This window comes from Neovison vison, chromosome 10 (genome assembly GCF_020171115.1).
Source record: "Neovison vison isolate M4711 chromosome 10, ASM_NN_V1, whole genome shotgun sequence".
In the NCBI taxonomy this organism is placed as follows: domain Eukaryota; kingdom Metazoa; phylum Chordata; class Mammalia; order Carnivora; family Mustelidae; genus Neogale; species Neogale vison.
This window is the reverse complement of record NC_058100.1, coordinates 56551414-56572718: the sequence shown is the minus strand read 5'-3', so window position 1 is coordinate 56572718 and position 21305 is coordinate 56551414. Positions and strand designations below refer to the sequence as shown.

General features: G+C 43.6%; 1 protein-coding gene across 1 annotated transcript in view; it reads left to right on the top strand.

The window, feature by feature from the left end:
* PAPPA2 (pappalysin 2) overlaps positions 1 to 21305 on the top strand; it is a 292512-nt gene that overhangs the window by 13863 nt on the left and 257344 nt on the right. Inside the window, exon 2 of the mRNA XM_044267353.1 lies at positions 20201 to 21272. Within this exon, the coding sequence (XP_044123288.1) occupies positions 20201 to 21272 (1072 nt within the window). The remainder of the gene's footprint in view (positions 1 to 20200; positions 21273 to 21305) is intronic.

The window sequence follows — 21305 nt, the reverse complement described above, 5'->3', positions numbered from 1 at the left end:
GTCTTTAAGAACTATTTTTGAAATAAGTTCCAACTTTATGCAGAATAACAATAAACCCTAACCACAGCAAAAATCTATTTTAGACATTGTTTGTTTCAAGGCACATTAATAATATGACATAATTGCACAATGGAATATCCTTATAATCCTTATAATGTAGCCTGTGGCATGCATCCTGTGGCTGGAGGTAATCTTGGGCACGAACCCCCTCTGGGTGTGGTGGTCTTACTTCCCCCTTGGACAGCATGCAGAGTGTCGCTGTCCTGACCTTAGCCAGTGACTAGCGGAGGAGGGGGCACAAGCGGGTGGCCCCTCCTTCTCTGGTTTTCTGCCCAGGGCAAGGTCTGGGAACTTAGGAGAGATGGGCCAGATGCTGCTAAGCTGCAGAAAGCTGGGCAGGAAGGAGGAAGGCACCTGCTTACCTTGCTGTTCCTAGCACTTTTGTGGCCATCCCTCCTCCTGGCCCCACCTCCTCCTAGACAGCCTTCCTTTTCTCTAGTCCAGCACCATGATGGCTCCCATGGCCATCTCCAGTTCCAGATACATGGCTCAGCAGTGGGAGCCATCTGATGTGGGCAGGCTTCTGGGAGCTTCGCTGGATCTCGATCATGTGTGTGTCACTCCAGCACCCAAGGTGGGGCCTGGAATGAATGGAGCGGGCACTTTGAGCTGAATGAATTGATGGGGGAATGATCTGGCCTCTTTCCACACCTAGAACCTGACCTCTCCTCGCTCTCCAGGGTCAACCACACGCCTGTGGCAGGGAAGGCTTTCCTCCCCACGTGACCCACCCGTTACCAGCTCCCGGCTCGGCACGAGCTGTCTTCTCACCTTAAGTGTCCTCCCTCCCTCTCTCCCTCCATCTAAATTCTGTCCTTCAGTTAGTGGTGAGGAAGTCAGGATCCAGAGCCAGGTGTTCTGGGCTCCAGCCCTTCACTTGCTGTGGGAAACTGGTAAGCTAAAGTCTCCTCATTTGTAAAATTGGCCTCATGATCACTTCTGTTTCATGGAATTGTGGTGGTGATTAAATAAGTTGGTGCCCATCGTGTGCCAGGAGCTCTGCCTGGGGCAGGGTTTGTGCTCAGTCAATGCTGATTGCTGTTGTCATTCTTCCGTGGTGATGTGGTGGCACAGAAGGGCTCAAAGCCCTGCCTTCAAGGCACTGCCGGCCAATCGGGCCAGGGCGGGCTCATGCCCCTCTCCCCCAAGGCCTCTTCTGCCCTAAGTCAGTCTGCTTGACTCAGGGATGAAATTCTCTTTTCTTCTGAGCTTCCATGCACAGATACACATGTCTAGCTCTCTGCTACTACTCAGCCTGGGATTATTTGTTGAGAAACCTCAAGGGACTGGATTCCAACCAATTCCAACAAATTGGAATGGATTCCAACAAATCAGTATCCTCAACTAACCACAGTATTTTAGTTGTTCCACTTTTTAGGGGGCAGAGGCACATGATTGCGAGATGAATTCAAAAGGATCTAGTAGGCTCTAGTAGGAACAAAACCTGCCCATTGAGGTGTGGGTTCAGGTCCAGCCTTTCCACCTTCTGTGGCCCCCATTGCAGGATGTCTGACAGTGAGAAAGGATGAGAAAGAGGAGAACCTGGCAGTCCCTCATGATGGGCCTAGAGATCCCAGGCATGGACAATCAGAACAACAGGGGCCTGGTGACAGACCAGCTCAGCCTCTCCTTCACAGAAGGGAGCGTGAGGCCATCGAGGGAAAGGCACTTTGCAGACATCACCCAGCAGTAGGATGGGATCACGTTCCAAGCTTCTTGGATCCCAATTTGGTGTCACTTCAGCTCTTCCAGGTTGCCCTTGGTTAATTTAAATCTCTCGCTGGAAAGCAGAAGAAAACAGTTTAGTAAGACTTTCAATAAGAAAAGGACAAAATATGATGTTAGTCCTCATTTAACCTAGAACGTCAATTCGTCACCTATTTTAACTTGTTCTTTCTCTTTCTCACGCAGAGGCCAGGCAGCCAAAGCTGGGTTCACAGCAGGGCTTGACTCATAGGTCAGCTTTAAATGTTCTCCTTGGGCTCTGCAGACTCACCTGGGTTTAATTTGAGAACACACAGTCTGTATCCTCTGGTTTTTTAGGCTTGGAAACTGGTGGAAAAGGGGCTTTAGGTTCTGACTGGCAGAGTATTTGGGTTTGTGTGGTCCCTGAGTACAACTGGCTTCCTAGAAAGCTTCCAGAGTCTCCGTGGGTTATTTGTGACCACAGGGCAGAGGCAAAAATGTTCAGATGTTATTAAGTCAACACAGGCAGTACATGGTCACTGAGCGAATATGAGACACGTTGGACATATCCTAAGGCTCCGAGAGTACTATGATGTCTAACTTGATGAAAACCCGAGAGACAACCAGCTAACCTAAGTTGGGAGCTTATTTTCATGGCACGAGGATCTGCTCCAAGCTTCCTCTAAATAAAGACTCCGCAATGCCTCTGAATCATCAAGTATATATTTAACACTATTTAAACACTGCTTCTTAGGGCAGCATTGATTCTGTAAACTGTACCTGGCAAGTGAAATGCCAAAGCAAATTTTGGAGAGAGATCTCAAAATTATTTATTTGGCGGAGGAAAGGGAAAAACAGGAAATTGGTGTCGGGAGCTGCTCAGCTGGAATTTTAGGAGTTCTCAGAGAGACCTTGATAGAAAGGGGATAAGTTTGCAGACGGGGGGCTGCAGCTCCCAGCTGTGGGGGCCACTGTGTCTCTGTCTCTCCCAGGACTGGCCTGCACTGGGTACTAATGGGTCTCCTCAAGGATTAAGAGAGTCGAGATAGGCCGGGTTGTCTAAGGGGTAGGACTTCCTACCACTCCCTTAGCCTCTGCACAACCCTCCAACTTCTGCATTTGGGGTTTTGGTCTTTGTTGTGTTGCTGGAATTCCAAAGACCATTTTCCTGTTTTAGTTGAGGTAGGAGATCAGGATGGGAGGAAGAAAAACCTGCAGGCAGCTCTCCACCTCTGCTGAGGAAACGGAGCCCCGGCCCACAGCTCTCCCATCACAAATACTCATTACACGTTGCTCGGGCTTTGATGGGCTGTTTACAGAATTCCACAGCCACAGGACCAGCAGGGTACGTGAATGCTCAGGGAATTTCATAGTCTTTGTTCTCGAAGGTTATTAAAAATGGTTGAAATGACATCCACTCCCCCCAAAAAGAAATCTGTGTACCTAAAATTACTAATTAGGACATTGGCTTCTTTGTTCAGTGGGAAAGAGTTGAAGTAAGGAATATTTCAACACTTCTTACACTTCGATTATTTATTTATTTCCTTATGTCGGGAAAAAAAAATTAAACGTGCCAAAATGTACTGATGTCCTGGATGGCATTGGCACAACATCTCACAATCCTGGCTGGCAGTCACGGAAACTGGGGCTCCAGATGCGGGTACAAGCTCTTTCCTGGGTGATCCCAGCCATCTGGAGCAAGGCAGAAGGTGTGCCGGGATGGTGTCCACAGCCTATGTCCCTTGAGAGTAGCTCTGTAGGTCACTAGATGTGTCTCAGAACTTGAGGCTTGACCCTTCGGCCAAAGCTCCAAGGAAAGCAAAGAGGCTTCCTTCCCAGGGAGATTGGGGAGTGTGTCTCGTCTGCTGTCTGTTCAGTGCCCTGTGCTGGACACCACCTGCTAAAGACTGTCTCTTCGATGGTCACGGTCCTGTGGATTCCAGGAATGTGACCCCTCCCCATCCTGGAAGAAAAACCAGGGTTCCAGATGCATGTAAAGCTTCCCTCCAGACACCAGCACCCTGGAGCATGGCGGGGGGAGTCTGGGGATAATGCCTGCCATTCAGGGGTTTCTGGAAAGGATTCCAGTCAGCCCCAAGATGCTTGTATAATTAGAAGACTTCCCCTAAGGCCACTTGTGATTGCTAGCTAAGATGGAGCTCCTGGGTCTGCTGCCTTTTGCTTCGTCCTAGGAGCAGTAGCTGCTTAAGGATCCCTGGTCCATTGGAACTGTGGGGACCTCTGGGACTCATGAGCATAAAGTCACTGGCCACCAAAGCCAGATGATGTGGAGGTGTTCCCTGCCAACAGCAGAAATCGGGCTACCAGACAGGGTATGTGTTTCTGGGTGACAACAAGTACTACACTCCCATGGCACCAGGGAACACAAGCTCCCCTGGCTGAGAGCCAGGTGATCAGCAGGCATCCCCTAGGCAGCAGCTGCTGAAATCAGGGCACCAGACATGGATAAAAGCTCCTTCTTGGGAGCTAATGGTGCTTGGGGTGCAGTAAGAAGACTGGGCCAAGATGGCGCCCTCCAGTCTGCCTCCCTGGAACACGTTCTGGCCGGCTGAGATGTGTGGTACATCGGATGCCTGCCCCTCTGGCCAGCACTGTAATATCAACAGATGAGGCTCCTTCGCTGAAGTCTGGGTGCTATGGGCTGCCTCTGAGCTGGGCCCTGGGCAGGCGAGTCAGAGCGCCCCCGCTCTTTGTGGGTGGGCTCTCAGATCGCTCGTCTTGTCTTGTTGGGACACGGGCTCCATTGACGTTCGAAGTTGGATGTTTTGGGGGTTTGTCTCTCTAGTGTATGTCTTAAAAGTTGGGCTGCCCAGTGAGGGGTGGGACACTTTACTCCTCAGATAGAACCTGAGTTCCCTCCTGGCTCTGGCTTGCAGGGCTGCTTGTGGGGTTTATGGTGAGACTGTGTCCCAGCCTCTCCTACCCGCTCGTTTGCTGCCTGTGGGGTCGTCATTCAGCCAGACCTTAGGTTTTCTAAGGAAGAAATTGTTCCACATGTAGCTGCGGAGCTCGTGTGTCTGTGGGAGGAGAATCTTTGTATGTTGCCATCTTGGATGTTTGTTGAGTTTTACCTCAAGCAGTTTTATTTTCTAAAATTTTATTTCTCTATTTACTCATTTATTTTTCATTAGATATAAGTTTCTTTCTCAGATATAATTGACACAGAGCCCTGTGTAAGTTTAAGGTATAGGGCATGATGACTTGACTTACATTCATTACGAAGTGATGACTGCAGCAAGTTTACTTGACTTCTACCACCTCATATAGATATTAAAAAAAAAGAAAAAGAGAGAAAAGAATTTTTTTCCCTCATGATAAGAATTTTTAAGATCTACTGTCTTAACAACTTTCAAATATGCCATACACTCATGTAAACTATCATCATCCTGTTGTGCTTGACTTTCCAGGACTTACTCAGCTTCTAACTGGGGTTTATACCTTTTGACCCCCTTCATCCAATTCCCCACCATGGCCCAAATGGTTTTCCTTTTTTTTTTTTTTTTTTTTTTTTTTGAAGGCAGAGTAGTATTATATTGTTTGGTTGGTCTGTACTGTTTTGCTGTTAAAAATAATACCATTGGGGAGGTATAATAATATACCTCTTAATTTCCTTATTGTGATTCCCAGAAATGAAATGACGCGGTTGGAGGATATGAATGTTTTTGGCAAATGTTTGCCACATTGTTCTCCAGAATGGTTTACTAATTTTCTCTCAGCCCAGCAGTGCATGAGCATGCTTGCTTTTCTATCGTGTCACCGATTCTAGAGTCTGTCATTGTTATCTTTACTAACCTGAGGGACAAGAATTTCTGTTTTGTTTTAGTTTGCATGTCTTTGAGGCTGAACATTGAAAATTCTCATTTCTTCTTTTTTGAGTTTTCTACTCATGTCTTTACACCCCCCCATGCCTCTGTATCTTATTGTCACCTAATGTTATTTTTTTAAAAAAGATTTTATTTATTTATTTGACAGACAGAGATCACAAGTAGGCAGAGAGACAGGCAGAGAGAGGGAGCACGATCCCAGGACCCTGCGATCATGACCTGAGCCAAAGGCAGAGGCTTTAACCCACTGAGCCACCCAGGTGCCCCGTTGTCACCTCTTATTATTGTGCAGGTGATATGTGATCAGAGGAAAGTGACACGCATGGTCAGGAGGCCGACTTGTGTTGGTCCCGCGGTGCCCCCTTGTGTCTGTGTGTGCGCCACTGTGCGTGCATGTGCGTGTGTGTATGTCTGCAGGAAATGGTGGAATGACGGTGGGAGTGCAGGAGATTTACGTATTTAAGTCACTTAGTGGAACTCTGTCCCCCACCGCCTGCCAGCAGACGCCCATTCTCAAAGACCCAGATCTTGATCTGCTCTCATTTAGAGACCCGCTACTCAGAGTATGATCTGAAGGCCAGCAGCATGGGCTCCACCTGGAAGCTTGCTGGAGACGCAGAATTCCAGGTGCCACCTGAATCCTACTGACTCAAGAGTCTGTATTTATTCAGGGCTCTGGGGTGTTCTTACCCACAGTAGAATCTGAACAGATCTGGACTCGAGTTGGCCTTTTAGGAGGTCTGTGGGTACTTTCAGCCTGAACTGTGGGCGGACACTACTGATAAAAGGTCAAAGATGGTGGTGTAACAAAAATAACTCTAAAAGTAGCTACCATGTATTGACGGTTTGCATCAGGAACCTTGCTAACTACTTTCTGTGGTTGCTGTGTACGAGCCATAGATTCTGAGGTTGTAAATGCCTTTGGATTCTTGTCTCCAACCACCTCATTGTTTTCCTGTTCTCTCCTCTTCCTGCCAAGCCACCACATTGTCCCTTACCCCTGCTTGAGTGGCTTCTGGAGAGCTGGGGAAGTCCCCCATCCCGATTTTGTTCATCTTTGCGCACAGCGAGAGCGTGACTAAAGGGAATAGTGGACTAGGAGGAGAGCTTGAAAAATTTGCTGGGAAGATGAGTGAAACATTCCCAGGAGGACTTTCCCATCCTGTGCTCTGATTTATAAAAGCTTGGACTCCTAGATAAAAAGCTGAGCCTAATCCTGTCTGGAAGGAAAGTTATCTGGAGCAGCTGAAAAGCACCTCTTTTCACTTTCTCCTCTTCCTGCTGACATGGCCCCGCTGTCTGCCAGTTTGTGTGGTCTTTGATGGATGGCCTATCTCCTCCTTCTTCCTTGTCCTTTCTGTTCCCCTCAGGGCCTCTCTGGGGGGCAGGGTGTTGGGTAAGTAGTTCTGCAGAAGGCAGTAGATAGATCTGCGTGTGTGGGGAGGGCACAGGCATAACATCCTGAGAAAAGACCTTGCCTTGTATCAGGTTGATTTATGGTCATGACCTAACCTGGCTCTGTTTTTTGCTCATTTTTCTCATAAAAACAAGCTTGCACCATCCAGCATGTTTTTTTAGTTACCAGAGCTGGTGACACTGTGCGTGACTCCTCTGTTTTTTTGAGCAGAACCTTACCTTCCTGGAAGCTGATGGGCCTTCTTGGAGAAGCATGACTCTCACTCCTGACTTTGGTTCTCTCAGAAGTGCAGAAAGGACTCTGCCATGGGGCTTTCCTGGAAGTGAAGTTTTAAAGTCATCTCAGTGCCAAAGGACCTTATCTTTATTTTCTACCACCTTGGCTTATGTTGTAGTTAAATGGTCTCTTCCCTGGGGCTCTGCCATGGATGGGGCTCTCTCCACAATGGGGCTTTGCCCAAGAAAACTCTCAGTAGGTTTTACCACATGTGCTATAATCCAGCTGTGTAGGACCTAGGAGGAAATAGCTTTTTGTGTGAGGGCTGGGGGCAAGCACGTCTATCTTCATGGGAAGGTCTAAACTCTCATGATGACGCAGTGCACAGAATGCTTGGCCCCCCTTACATCATTCCTCGAGGCTAGATGCAACTGTAGGGCTCTTGGGCAGCACCACCTTTCCCCTCCCTTCCCCCCACCTCCCCGGAGTGGTGGGGAATCTTTCTCCTCCGAGTCAAGACTCACAACTCAGTTTGACTCTGGAACAGAGTTGGTGCAATGCAGGAACCAAAACCCATTCCCGTCTTGACCCAGTGGGAAATGCACAGGTGTCTGAAACAGCCTTTTGTCCTCATGCCACTCCCATATTGCTTGACAGGATAAGGAAAGTCACAGCAGTACCATGCAGCTCAACAAGGGGCGCTCTGCTGGGTGCAGTCAAGGAAGGCTTCCCAGGCAAGAGGTACCTGTGGCTGACTTCTGAGGGACACGCCCACAGGAGAGGCATTTCAGACAAAGGGAGTGAGATGACATTCTCAATGGGGCTAGAATGTGGACGTTGATGTTGATGTTACTGGAGAGCAGGATGTAATTGGGGACGTGTAAGAGAGTGAATCGCTGTGTACCCTTCTCAGCATTGTGCCGTAATAGCTGCTGAGACAGGACAGGGATATGTGTGTGTGTGTGTGTGTGTGTGTGTGTGTGTGTATGGAAATGTAATATATATATTGGAATACACACACACACACATATATATATAAATGGAAAAGTAATATATATATATATATTCCATTTTTTTCAACTTTTCCATTTATTTCAGCACTCTGAAATAAATTCACACAATGTTCCTGAAACACAGATACTCCTCTGTTTTGAGGGAAAGGGTATGAGATGCTCCTTTTCCCTTGTCTTCATTAACCATAAAATAAGAATGACAAAGACTGGTTGATTCCTGACCATTTTCAGAAGATTCCTTTTTTTTCCCCCCTTTTTTCTCACTTTATATTGACTTTCATAACTCCTGGAGTGGATGATACTTGCCTCATAATTATGATGCCAGGAGTACTGGTGAAACATAACTCTCTCTATCTGATCTTGTGGTCAGGGACTCCCTTCTGTCAAAATCAATGGAAAGAAGATCCCAGAAGGGGAGAGGGAAGATTTCTGGTAGATCCTTCTCTACCAGAGAGTGCGCAAAGCAGTTTGACTGGATTTGTTGAGAGGTGGGCAGCTCCGACCTAGACCATTCACTCCTCTGTTTTTTTTTTTTTTTTAAAGATTTTATTTATTTATTTTGACAGAGAGAGATCACAAGTAGGCAGAGAGACAGGCAGAGAGAGGAAGGGAAGCAGGCTCCCCACCGAGCAGAGAGCCCGATGCGGGGCTCGATCCCAGGACCCTGAGATCATGCATGACCTGAGATGAAGGCAGAGGCTTAACCCACTGAGCCACCCAGGCGCCCCTCACTCCTCTGTTTTATTACATTTTCTTCTAATAGAGGGTTTCCTCCACCAGGTGCCCACCTACTGGGGAAACCAAGAAAACAAAGTGGAGGTGGAAACCACTGGCTTGGAGGGGAATACCAATTGAGTGTACTTGACACTGGCTTCCCTTCCACCTTCTTCAGCCTTCACTTGCTGTCCAACTTTGGGATGAGTGGCTTGTGTCCTAGCTTTCCTGAGTGCTATGTGTCACAGAAAGCCCTGTGGGACCACCTGGAAATTTTACCAAATGTTTAGGAAGTCAGCCTATCCGTTGGACAACATGGACATTCAAACTAGCTGGCCAGTCAGTTCTGTTCTCCAAACCATTTCTGGGGGGTGGCTGTTAGCCTCACAGGTTTTGAAGAGTCAGATCCCCATCACCTTCAAGGAGTGGTCCGCATATTTATTTGTTAATGCCACATTCACCAGCCCGTAGTCTTCTTGCTTCAAATCAATAACTAAATACTTATTTTTTTGTATTCCAAATATTTTATTTTTTATCTCTTAGGATTTATTTATTTATTTGAGAGATTGAGAGAGAGAGAGAGAGAGAAAACAGAGGGAGAGAGAGAAGCATACCCTCCAAAGAGCAGGCAGCCTGACATGGGGCTGAGTCCTAGGACTCTGGGACCATGTTCTGAGCTGAAGGCAGATGCTTAACTGACTGAGCCACCCAGGTGCCCCAGTATTCAAAGTACTTTTGTGCAGTGGAAAAAGCATGGAGGTTTTGGTCAAACAGCCCTGGTTTTGGCCCTTATTAGATTTAAGACTATGGATGACTTGCTTAACTTCTATGACGCTTAGTTTTTGGTCTGTAAATGAGGATGATAAAATCAGCACATACGTTTGTGGCATGGCTTAATAGAGGTGGCACATGTTCAGCATCTAGAGTATAATAGACATTTAATAAAAGGTAGTTTAGGTCCCTTTATTTCTTCTTCTGATGAGCAACAGATCTTCTGAATCCAAAAAAAGAACCCAAGAAGTGGAAAGAAGCAGGATTATTTCTCTACAGAGGCCACATTAAAAAAATGTGCCTAATTAAATGGTTGTCTGTAACTCTTTAGCTATGATATTTACTACTATTAGAATGTCTCATAATTATTCAGACTGTATCCCAGTTTGAAGAAGGCTTTTTTTCCTTGACAGTATTTGACTCTATTAATTCTCATGCCTTTAATAATAGAGAACTAGATGCAAATAATTCCTGAAAACCCATATGATTATATGGCTCTGTTAAGAACCCAGGGTCTCTAAATTTGAGTTTTGGAGTTAGAAACAGGAGTACAATGAATAGGATATACTCCTTCAATTCACTTTCCTTTTTCTCAAAACTTAGATTATTAGACAAGGTAAGGTGTTTGAACAATTTTAAATTTAGTCAACATTGATACATAATGGAAGCCAGGTCCAAGCAAGAACTGGAAGAGCGATTCTTAAAGTCTTAAAATGACATGGTCCAAATGTTTGGATTTAGTCCCATCACCATTTTTCAAGTTACATCATTCAATCTCATTTTCCCAACCCATGGGCTTTCATAGCTCATTTTGGTGTTGAGTGATTTCATAAATAATATTGATGATTTGGTCCCTCTGTTCCTCCCAAGAATGTGACTTTGATGAATAAACAACAGTTATAACACATTTGCTTTTATCACATATACATCCAAAGTTGTAAAATCTCAATGTTGCACAAGCTGAGGGTTTTACCACATATATAGTGTGTTGGCTTAGGCTGCCTTGGTTTTGTCAGCCTCTACTCTGCTAGACTGAGAAGAAAGAGAAGTCTCTTAAATGGGGATTTGGAAATTTTTCTTTTAAATCAAGTCTATCTTGCTCCTACTTGATGGAGTTAAGAAAGCTGGTCTGGTGTCCCTCCTGAGAATGTGTGGATGAGCTGTGCAGGTTGCACTGTGATCCCATTTTATGGTTGAAGGGGCTAAACAGCAGGTCTTTGTTGGACAAATTTTATTTAATTTAATTTTATTTAACCAGCACTGTTGGTCCCTGGGTGCTTAAAGTGGATAGCCATTTTAAGCCTCAAAATCCAAAGTGGAGGCAATATTTACCTTTTACCTTTTTTTTTTTAAAGAAAGACTTAATTTTTTAAGAGAAATTTTAAGTATACAGTAGAATTTAGAGGAAGGTACAAGATTTCCCATATATCTCCTGCCCCTGTCTCACTGGAATGGTACATTTTATTTTTTACCAATAACGAGCCTACACTGACACATGATAATTACCCAAATCCATAGTTTTCTTAGGGGTCACTCTTGGTGTTGTACATTCTTTGGGTTTGGACCAAAGTAAAATGACATATATCATTATATGCATTATAATATCATGCAGATTATTTTCATTGCTCCCCAAATCCTCTGTACTCTACCTACTCACCTCTCTCCCCTCATTCCTGGCAATCACTAATTTTATCTTCTTCATAGTTTTGCTTTTTCAGAATGCTCTTTGGTTGGAACCATACCATATGTAGTCTTTTTAGATTGGCTTCTTTGACTTAGTAACATATATACTTATGTTTCCTCCATGGTTTTTCATGGCTAGGTAGCTCATTTCTTTTTAGTGCTGAATAATATCCGATTGTCTAGATGTACCACAGTTAATTTATCCATTCACCTAATCAAGGGCATTTTGGTTGCTTTCAAAATTTGGCAATTATGAATGAGGCTACTATGAATATCTGTGTGCTGATTCTTGTGTAAACTGGGTGAGTGTAAACTCACCCACCTCCTTTGGGTGAATATCCAGGAGTGTGATTGTTTGATCACATGGTAAGAATACATTTAGTTTTTTAAGTAACCACCAAATGGTACCATCTTGCATTCTTACCCACAAGGTATGAGAATTTCCTGTTGTTTCAAATCTTTTCTAGCATTTGGTGTTAGTGTTCTGGATTTTGGCTCTTCTAATACATGTGTAGTGGTATCTTCTTGTTTTAAGTTGCATTTACCTGATGACATATGATGTGGAGTACCTTCTCATATGCCTGCTTACCATTTGTATACCTTTGATGAGTTATTTCTTACAGCCTTTGGCTCATTTTTAAATTGGTTGTTTCTTTTCTTACTCTTAAGCTTTAAGAGTTCTTTGTGTATTCTGATTACAGTCTTTTATTAGATGTGTTTTTTGCAAGTATTTTCTCCCTATCTGTGGCTTGTCTTCTATTAGTCTTGACACTATCTTTAGCAGAGCAATCGTTTTTATTTTTAATCAAGTCTAACTTACAAATTACATCTTTCATGGATTGTGTCGTGCTGTTAGAGCTAAAAATGTCATTACCAAACCCAAGGTCATCTAAATTTTTTTCAATGTTATCATCTAGGGTTTTTGTAGTTTTACACCTTGCAGTTAGGTCTATAATCCATTTTAGTTAATTTTGGTGAATAGTGTAAGGTCTGTGCCTAGCTTTATTGTTTTGCATGTAGATGTCATTGACCCAGCACCATTTGTTGAAGGGACTATCTTTGCTCTATTGTATTGCTTTTGCTCCTGGTCAAAATCAGTTATATCTATTTATGTGGGTCTATATCTGGGCTCTCTGTCCTGTTTCATTGATCTGTTCATCTACACTTTCACCAATACCACACCGTCCTGATTACTACAGCTTTATAGTAAGTCTAAAGTGACATTTAGGGGCGCCTGGGTGGCTCAGTGGGTTAAAGCCTCTGCCTTCAGCTCAGGTCATGATCCCAGAGCCCTGGAATCAAGCCCTGCATCAGGCTCTCTGCTCTCACCCCTCTGCCTGCCTCTCTACCTACTTGTGATCTCTGTCTGTCAAATAAATAAATAAAATCTTTAAAAAAAATAAAGGGACATTTAGTCCTCTTAAATTCTAAAACAGCTCAGCAGCAAAGCACACACAGCTACTTTAATAGTCAGAAGGAAAAGGAGACACCTGGCAGCTTGAATCTGTTTTCTTTTTCTGTCTTTATCAGGATGGAACTGGTCAGACAGGCTCACCAGAACCAATTGTACGCATCTCTTCCCAGTCCATGTTCAGTGACACCATATTGGTAACTTAAGATTGGCCATTGTAGGAATAGTTGTACTACAAAAATTGGCAAATGCTACAAATCAGGACTTTTTTTTTTCCTTCAGAGGACTAGTTGTTAAATATTTACAGCATAACATTGGCTTTATACCTGATTTCTTCTTCCCTTTGATGTCTCATCATCAAACTCTTCCTTATCATAACTAATATTTGTTCATCACTTTGTGTAAGTTAGACACTGTGCCTTGATCTTTCTCACATATGTTCTTTTATTTAATTCTCCCAGCAACCTCAGGAGGTAGGTCTGTGATATCAGCTTGTGGTTGAAGGATGTGGAAGAGAAGAGCAGTGAAGGACAGATTTTATTTTACAGGTACAATGTGCAAATAAGTAAACTGAGGCCCAGGAAGGTGACATAATTTTCCTAAGGTCACATTTTTTAAGTAGCAGACTGGGGACTGAAACGTCCACTGACTCATGCTTGAAACCACCATGTTCTGTGGTTTCCCCAGCAAAGAAATCTGTCCTGGGATCTGAATCATGACACTTCAGCTGTAGTGTACTGTCTGCACCTGGCCTAATACCCGACCTCTCAGACCCTCAGTGTCTTCATCTGTACAGTGAGACTGGTGATAATTATCCTAGCTCACAGGATGGCTTTACCATTTAAATGATAGTTACACAAGATTGCTTTGGAAAGCTCAAGTACAATATAAATGGGAGATATCTTTTCATGCTAAGGAGTAATGGAAAAAATCTTCACAAAAAGAATACCACATCCCAGTTTAGAAGACTCAGCTGAAATGGGTATTTGATATAAGGAATTTTACAGTGAACGTTTCTGGGTGAAATGTCTGGACGTTTGATTTGGGAATGTTTGAACTTACATCTTGGAGTTCTTTGGCTTTGGGTCTCCCTAAACTTTTCAGGCATTTTGAGTGTGATCAAGGTAGCCCTAGTTTCATGGGTAGATTTGGGTAGCATCAAATTATTCACAAGATGGGTCAGTGCTAGAAAGCTGGCTGTTAATAACTTTAGGGAGAATTTCTGCCGTATTATCTCCATGTTTTAATAAAGGGGTTCTTTGGCTGTTCACATAGCTATTTTTACTTCTCACTGTCAGCATATCTCATTGTAGTTACTTATTTAAGGCTTATTTTCTGGACCGTACTGAACTTCCATGATGTCAAATAGCCATTTGATCACTAGAAAACCTTAGCACAAATACAGAGACTGGCAGCTAGTACTGCTTCATAAATATCTACTGTGCAAGTACGTGGGTGGACTAACTACACGGAACTCTTGTAGTATTCCTGTATTTCTTGTGCCACAGTTGTCCATCTGCAAGCTTTGGAACGTTCCTTAATTGCAGTTGGACCAAGTGTGCAGGGCAAGGCCAGCCATGGGATGTTTCATGCTGCAGTTCCTTTGTGTGCTCTCGGGATATCAGAGGCATTTGGCAACAGTAGGAAAACCTCCAGCTATTCCCTAACTTTTTCAGTCCAAGCCCCTTACTGTGTTATGCAAGACCTACTTTGACCTGTTTCCACCCGTGTTGCCTGCCATCTTGCTGTCCCCACTGTGTGGAGTGATCCATAATTCTTTTGCCTGGCCAACTCTTACTCACTCTTCAAGAGTAGGCTTGGGTCTTTTCCCCTTAGGAAATTATCTCCAAATTATATGGGTTGAGATTAGGCTCTGTTTTCACTTACCTATGTATTCCTTGATCTTAAGTTTTGATATATGAAATCATCTCAATGTTTCCACTCACCCATGAGAGTATAACTCCTCAAGGGCAAAGACTGCTTTTTCTTCCAAAGCTGAAACTACATTTAAAAAAATATTTTATTTATTTATTTGACACACAGAGTGAGAGCGAGCGAGCGAGAGAGAGAGAGATCACAAGTAGGCAGAAAGGCAGGCAGAGGCAGAGGGGGAAGCAGGCTTCCTGCTGAGCAGAGAGCCTTATGTGGGGTTCGATCCCAGGACCCTGAGATCGTGACCTGAGCCGAAGGCAGAGGCTTAACCCACTGAGCCACCCAGATGCCCCTGAAACTACTTTTCTATATCTGGGATGAATGTTCAGTAAATGTGATGAACTGACGTGACTAATTCCAAGTGAAATTTCATTTCCTTCAAGGAACAAGACAGTGCGATGAAATGTGAATCCTTTGTGGTTTAGTAGGGTGGCAGTCCTAGGGTTTATTAGGGGGACCAAGCACGATCCTCTTTCCACCAGCTAGGGTTGAAGCATGGGGCATCAGGTTATGGGTTCAGTGTTGGATTTATATCTACGTTTGAGCAGAAGATGCAATTTCAGTCTCACTATATTTGTTTATTCTGTCTCAAGAGAAGAGAATCATAGTTTTCAATCCACAGCCTCCAGATTGGAGGAACAGATGATTATTAGTACGGACTATAGAAGATGCAGCAGGAGAGAAATATTTACTTACTTTGTCTTCAGAAAATTTGAAAATCCTCACAAGGTTGAACTCAAGATTTCATGAAAGAGGTTGGTGCCGATGGTGGCGATTAGCAGGGAGAGGGAGGTAAGGCACACCATACTTCAGTGCCCCAGTTTGCTCTTTTGGAATAATAGATCTTTCAGTGGGAGTGGAGGATATTTATTTTTGTTTTAGTGGTCTTAAATATGAGTTTTATTACTGATAATAAAAAGCCCCAATTAATATCAGTTCCTAGACAATCAATTGGTGACATTCCCTAAGAGCATCATATCTGTGCACTATTCAGTGGACCTTATTTCTTTTAACTATTTGTCATTCCATTAGTTTGCTAAATTAATGGACCAGTATGTACGATGGTTACATAGATTGTACTAAAATGCCTGATCAGATGTAATTTTTAAACAAACGGTAGGAGGCAATTTCAAATGCGCTTTCCACTTTCATGTCTGGTTTAACTTACCATTGATGACAGTCTTTCTAATTCTTCTTCACTGATTGGAAAACACAATGACCCCCAAATTCTGTTTTCTGCATTTCCATCCACTGGGCAGTAGTAAAAAGGGCGATTTCTTCTATAAATATGGTTGGGTGAGCAGCTCTCAACATGGTCACAAGAATCTGTATTTGTAAAAGTTTCACTTGTCATTCTGATCCACAGCTAGGTGATAACATTGGTGTCTTAGTTTGGGCTGCTGGAACAAATATACCATGACTTGGTGGCTTAAACAAAAGCAGGCTTTTCCTCACAGTTCTAGAGGCTGGCAAGTGTAAGATGCCAGCAGATCCAATGTCTGGTGAGAATCTTCTTCCTGATTTGCAGATGATCCTTTTCTTGTATCATCACATGGCAGGGAGCAGGAAGGGTTGGCTCTCTTCCTCTCCTTAAAAGAACACTAATCCCCATGGTGGGGCTCCATCCTTATGACCCAATTACCTCCTACAGGCTCCACCTCCAAAAACATCACAAATATTCAGTCCACAATAATTGGGTTAGAAAATTCTTTTTTCTTTCTTTTTGGCATGGAATGAGCACAGGGCAGTGCTTCAAAAATTGTTCTCTTTCTATAGATGAACAATGGTAAGACAATAAATAAAATGCAGTTGTCTAAGCACTTAGTGAGGTTTCTTATATGCTACTTGGGACATCTTATTAAATTAGAAAACAAAGAAAAATTTCTTTGGTAATCATTTAAAAAGTGATACTTCTATCATACTTGTTATAACTCCCAACTAAAATGACCATTTTTAGTTTTTCTGTCTATTAAATCCTTTCTAATATAATTACTAAAACTTAGATTAATCCAAACTAAACTAGTATGATAAAATTACATCTTCTCTGTATTGTCTCAAGAAGTTAAAAACATCACTTTAGACACACTATCAATAATTTTATAGCTTCCTATGAGATAAATAAGTAGAAACAATTATTTTATTGATGCTAACCAGAAATTCTAATAACAGTAAACAAAAGTGTTCAAAACTGCAACTAGATGTCGGGTAGATAACAAGCTAATTAATGAGGTAATTTATATGTGAAGCCTAATCATTTGTAATTCACATCACATATAGACAGATCCTGACCTTTACTGGTTCATCTTATGATCTTTTGACTTTATGATGGTTTGAAAGTGATATACATTCAGTAGAAACTGTACTTGGAATTCTGAATTTGGATCTTTTCTTATATGGTCCAATATTGGACCAGTATATGGTCCCAATACTGTCTTGTGATGCTGCTGGGCAGCAGTGACATAGCTGCAGTGAGTCAAAGGTAGACAACTGATACCCTTCCAGCCAGTCTGTACCCATATAACCATTCTTTGTTTCATGTTTAGTACAGTATTTAGTAAGTTACATGAGATACTCAACACTTGATAATAAAATAGTCTCTTGGGTGATTTTGCTCAACTGCATGCTACTGTAGGTGTTCGGAGACATGTAAGGTAGGTTAAGCTAACCTGCAATGTTCAGTAGGCTAGCTTTATTCAATACATTTTCAACTTATGATAGGTTAATCAAGAAGTAACCCCATTGTAAGTCAAGAAAGATCTGTAGATACACATATTTATATGCAACAAATATAAAATAGTTTCCCCAATTCTAACTTGTAAAAACTAGTGGATATTTACTACTTGGGAGCTGAGTAACTTTATGGTCCTGGTATTAAATATTGTAGCACATTTGCTCATAGGTCAGCAGATGGATATAATTAAGGCTAAATGTACTTATCCCAAAATAAGATAACCAAATTGAAACTCTGAACAAGGGAACTTACTATTCATCTCTAGATTTGTCTTCCCTTTTGAAAGTCTACTCTGTACAGGAATTTGTTAAAGCGGGAGTATTTATGCTCCTTTACCAGACAGACCTCAGTGTAAAAACAACCACCACACCCCGCCCCCACCTAAACAAACAAAACTGGAACATCATCATTGCATTATACCTAGTCCTCACCAATACTTCAAATTCTGACTGTAGAGTTGCTTTTGTTAAAAAAGTAGTTTTTTAAAAAAATATTTTATTGATTTATTTGACAGAGAGAGAGAGAGAGAACACAAGCTGGGGGAGTGACAGGCAGAGGGGGAAGCAGACTCCCCACCAAGCAGAGATCCCAACATGGGTCTCCATCCCAGGACCCTGGGATCATGACCTGAGCCAAAGGTAGCTGCTTAACCAACTAAGCCACCCAGGCGCCCCTTTTTTATTATTATTATTATTTTTAAAAAAAAAAAACTCTTCTTCTTTTTTTTTTTAAAAGATTTTATTTATTTATTTGACAGAGACAGAGCGATCACAAGTAGGCAGAGAAGCAGTCAGAGAGAGAGGAGGAAGCAGGCTCCCTGCTGAGCAGAGAGCCCGATGTGGGTCTCGATCCTAGGACCCTGAGATCATAACCTGAGCCGAAGGCAGAGGCTTTAACCCACTGAGCCACCCAGGCACCCCTATTATTATTATTTTTTAATCACAGTTTACTGATCTATGCTAGAGGCAGAAGAAAAAATACTCTGTCATTTATGAAAAAGTAGCGACTTTTAAAATACTTGACTGCAATCACAACAGGAAGCCTCATGGCTTTTAAGTCCATATTCTCCATAGAGAACTACTGTTTGAGTGGATTATGTAGGAACTCAGGGGCATAAATACAATTCTTATATAACAGGCTGGGGGAGAATGACTTTTGGTGTTAGGCCCAGATATGTAATTCAGAAGAAGCAGAATTCTCCATCATTTATTCACTATTTAAAGCAGTACTGGGGCACCTGGGTGGCTCAGTGGGTTAAGCCTCTGCCTTCGGCTCAGGTCATGATCTCAGGGTCCTAGGATTGAGCCCCGCATCTGGCTCTCTGCTCAGCAGGAAGCCTGCTTTCCCCTCCACGTCCCACCTGTCTCTCTGCCTACTTGTGATCTCTGTCTGTCAAATAAATAAATAAAAAAAAATATATATATATATTTTTAAAGATTTTATTTATTTATTTATTTAATAAATTTATTTTTAAATAAATATATATATATATATTTTAAAGATTTTATTTATTTATTTGACAGAGAGAGATCACAAATAGGCAGAGAGGCAGACAGAGAGAGAGAGGAGGAAGCAGGCTCCCTGCTGAGCAGAGAGCCCGATGCGGGACTCGATCCCGGGACCCTGAGATCATGACCTGAGCCGAAGGCAGCGGCTTAACCCACTGAGCCACCCAGGCGCCCCTAAAATATATTTTTTAAAGCAATGTTTACTAAGCATTTCCAGTGTGAATGTAGTGCCTCTATGTAACTTACAAGTAAAATCTGCTCCTGCGACTACCTATATACTATTAGAAGAGGTGTTGGAGGGGATGGTGGGTTCATAACTACAGGTGGGTTTCTCGGAACATTTGAGGCGTCCAAATCGCCTTTGGGATTCCTATTTTATCTGTGGTTGTGTTATATCTGACTCCTTTTTCCTGCTGGCAACATGTTAATGGTCTAGCTATCTACAAGTAGACCCCCTTTGTTTATTCAGTTGGATTTGATAGTCCTGTGCCCACTGAGTAAGATGGTAAAGCAGTGTGTGTTGGTAGAGTCTCACCTTTGTACTATGGTGGGCATCATTGGTTATAGAACCACTATTTTTCTAACTGACTTGATTATTTTTTCTTATAGGGTGATGGGGCAATACCATTTTCCTTACTCTGGGGAACAGCTGTTCACTGTAGATGGGCATCCTTGCATAGAGGAAATGGTGGGCTGAGAATGGTATCTGTTATAGTCTTCTCTAAGGAACTTGTCTATTCACCAACTCCTTGTTTTCCCCTACGAGAATCATTATTTCAATATTCAAATGAAGAAAAAGGACCTTTTGAGGGCATAGGAGATTATTGTCTTTTCTAAAAACTGTGATTGCCCCCATGGCTTCTGAGGAAGGGAGGAAGACATAGACTCAGCGTGAGGAACTTCTGTGACAAACGTCAGAAGATGGTTGTCACTTGCTTTAGATATCCCCCTCATAGGTTTCATTTTGATTATCAAAAAATACCAGAATAAATTAGATTGGATGGAATCTCAAATCTGATTCCTTTTGGGCATAGATGTTGCCAGAATGGCCTGATATGGGGTACCAGAGAAGCATATCTGGTGGGGAATCTGTAGCACTTATTTTTTCTCCACTGAAAACCTACATTCTTGCTATTTATATGGGTTTTCTTCTCCCTTTCTCCATCCCTTTTATATCTGGTATTTCTCCCCTCGATTCTTCCTTCTTTCCCAGGTGTGTTTGATAACTGCTCCCACACTGTCAGTGACAAGGGCTGGGCCCTAGGGATCCGCTCAGGGAAGGACATGGGAAGGCGAGACGCTCGCTTCTTCTTCTCCCTTCGCACCGACCGTGTGAAGAAAGCCACCATTGTGACTGGCCACAGTCGCTACCAACCAGGCACATGGACACACGTGGCAGCCACTTACGATGGACAGCATATGGCCCTGTATGTGGATGGCACTCGGGTGGCTAGTAGCCCAGAGCAGTCTGGTCCCCTGAACAGTCCCTTCATGGCGTCTTGTCGTTCTTTGCTTCTGGGGGGGGATAGCTCTGAGCATGGCCACAATTTTCGTGGACACCTGGGTACACTGGTCTTCTGGTCAACCGCCCTCCCACAAAGCCACCTCCAACACAGTCCTCAGCATCCAACAGGAGTGGAGGAACTGACCACCCTGATCCTGACTGCCAGTTTTGAGCCCTTGGAAGAACAGTGGGCCCCCTTTAGGGATGGGGAGTACCCACAGCGTGAGGTTCTGCAGGGCTTTGAGCCTCAGCCTGAGATTCTGTCACCTTTGCAGCCCCCGCTCTGTGGGCAGACAGTTTGTGACAATGTGGAGCTGATCTCCCACTACAATGGGCACCAGCCCCTCCAGGGAGAGAAGGCAATCCGCTACCAGGTGGTGAACATCTGTGATGATGAGGGCCTGAACCCCATCGTGAGCGAGGAGCAGATCCGCCGGCAGCACAAGGCACTGAGCGACGCCTTCAGCCGCTACAACATTACTTGGCAGCTGAGTGTCCACCAGGTCCACAACTCCACCCTGCGCCACCGGGTTGTGCTGGTGAACTGTGAGCCCAGCAAAATCGGCAATGACCACTGTGACCCTGAGTGTGAGCACCCGCTCACGGGCTACGACGGGGGCGACTGCCGCCTGCACGGCCGCTGCTACTCCTGGAACCGCAGGGATGGGCTCTGCCACGTGGAGTGCAACAACATGCTGAACGACTTTGATGACGGGGACTGCTGCGACCCCGAGGTGGCTGATGTTCACAAGACCTGCTTCGACCCTGACTCACCCAGGAGGTAAGGGACTGGGGCTTGGGGTGTCCTACCTAC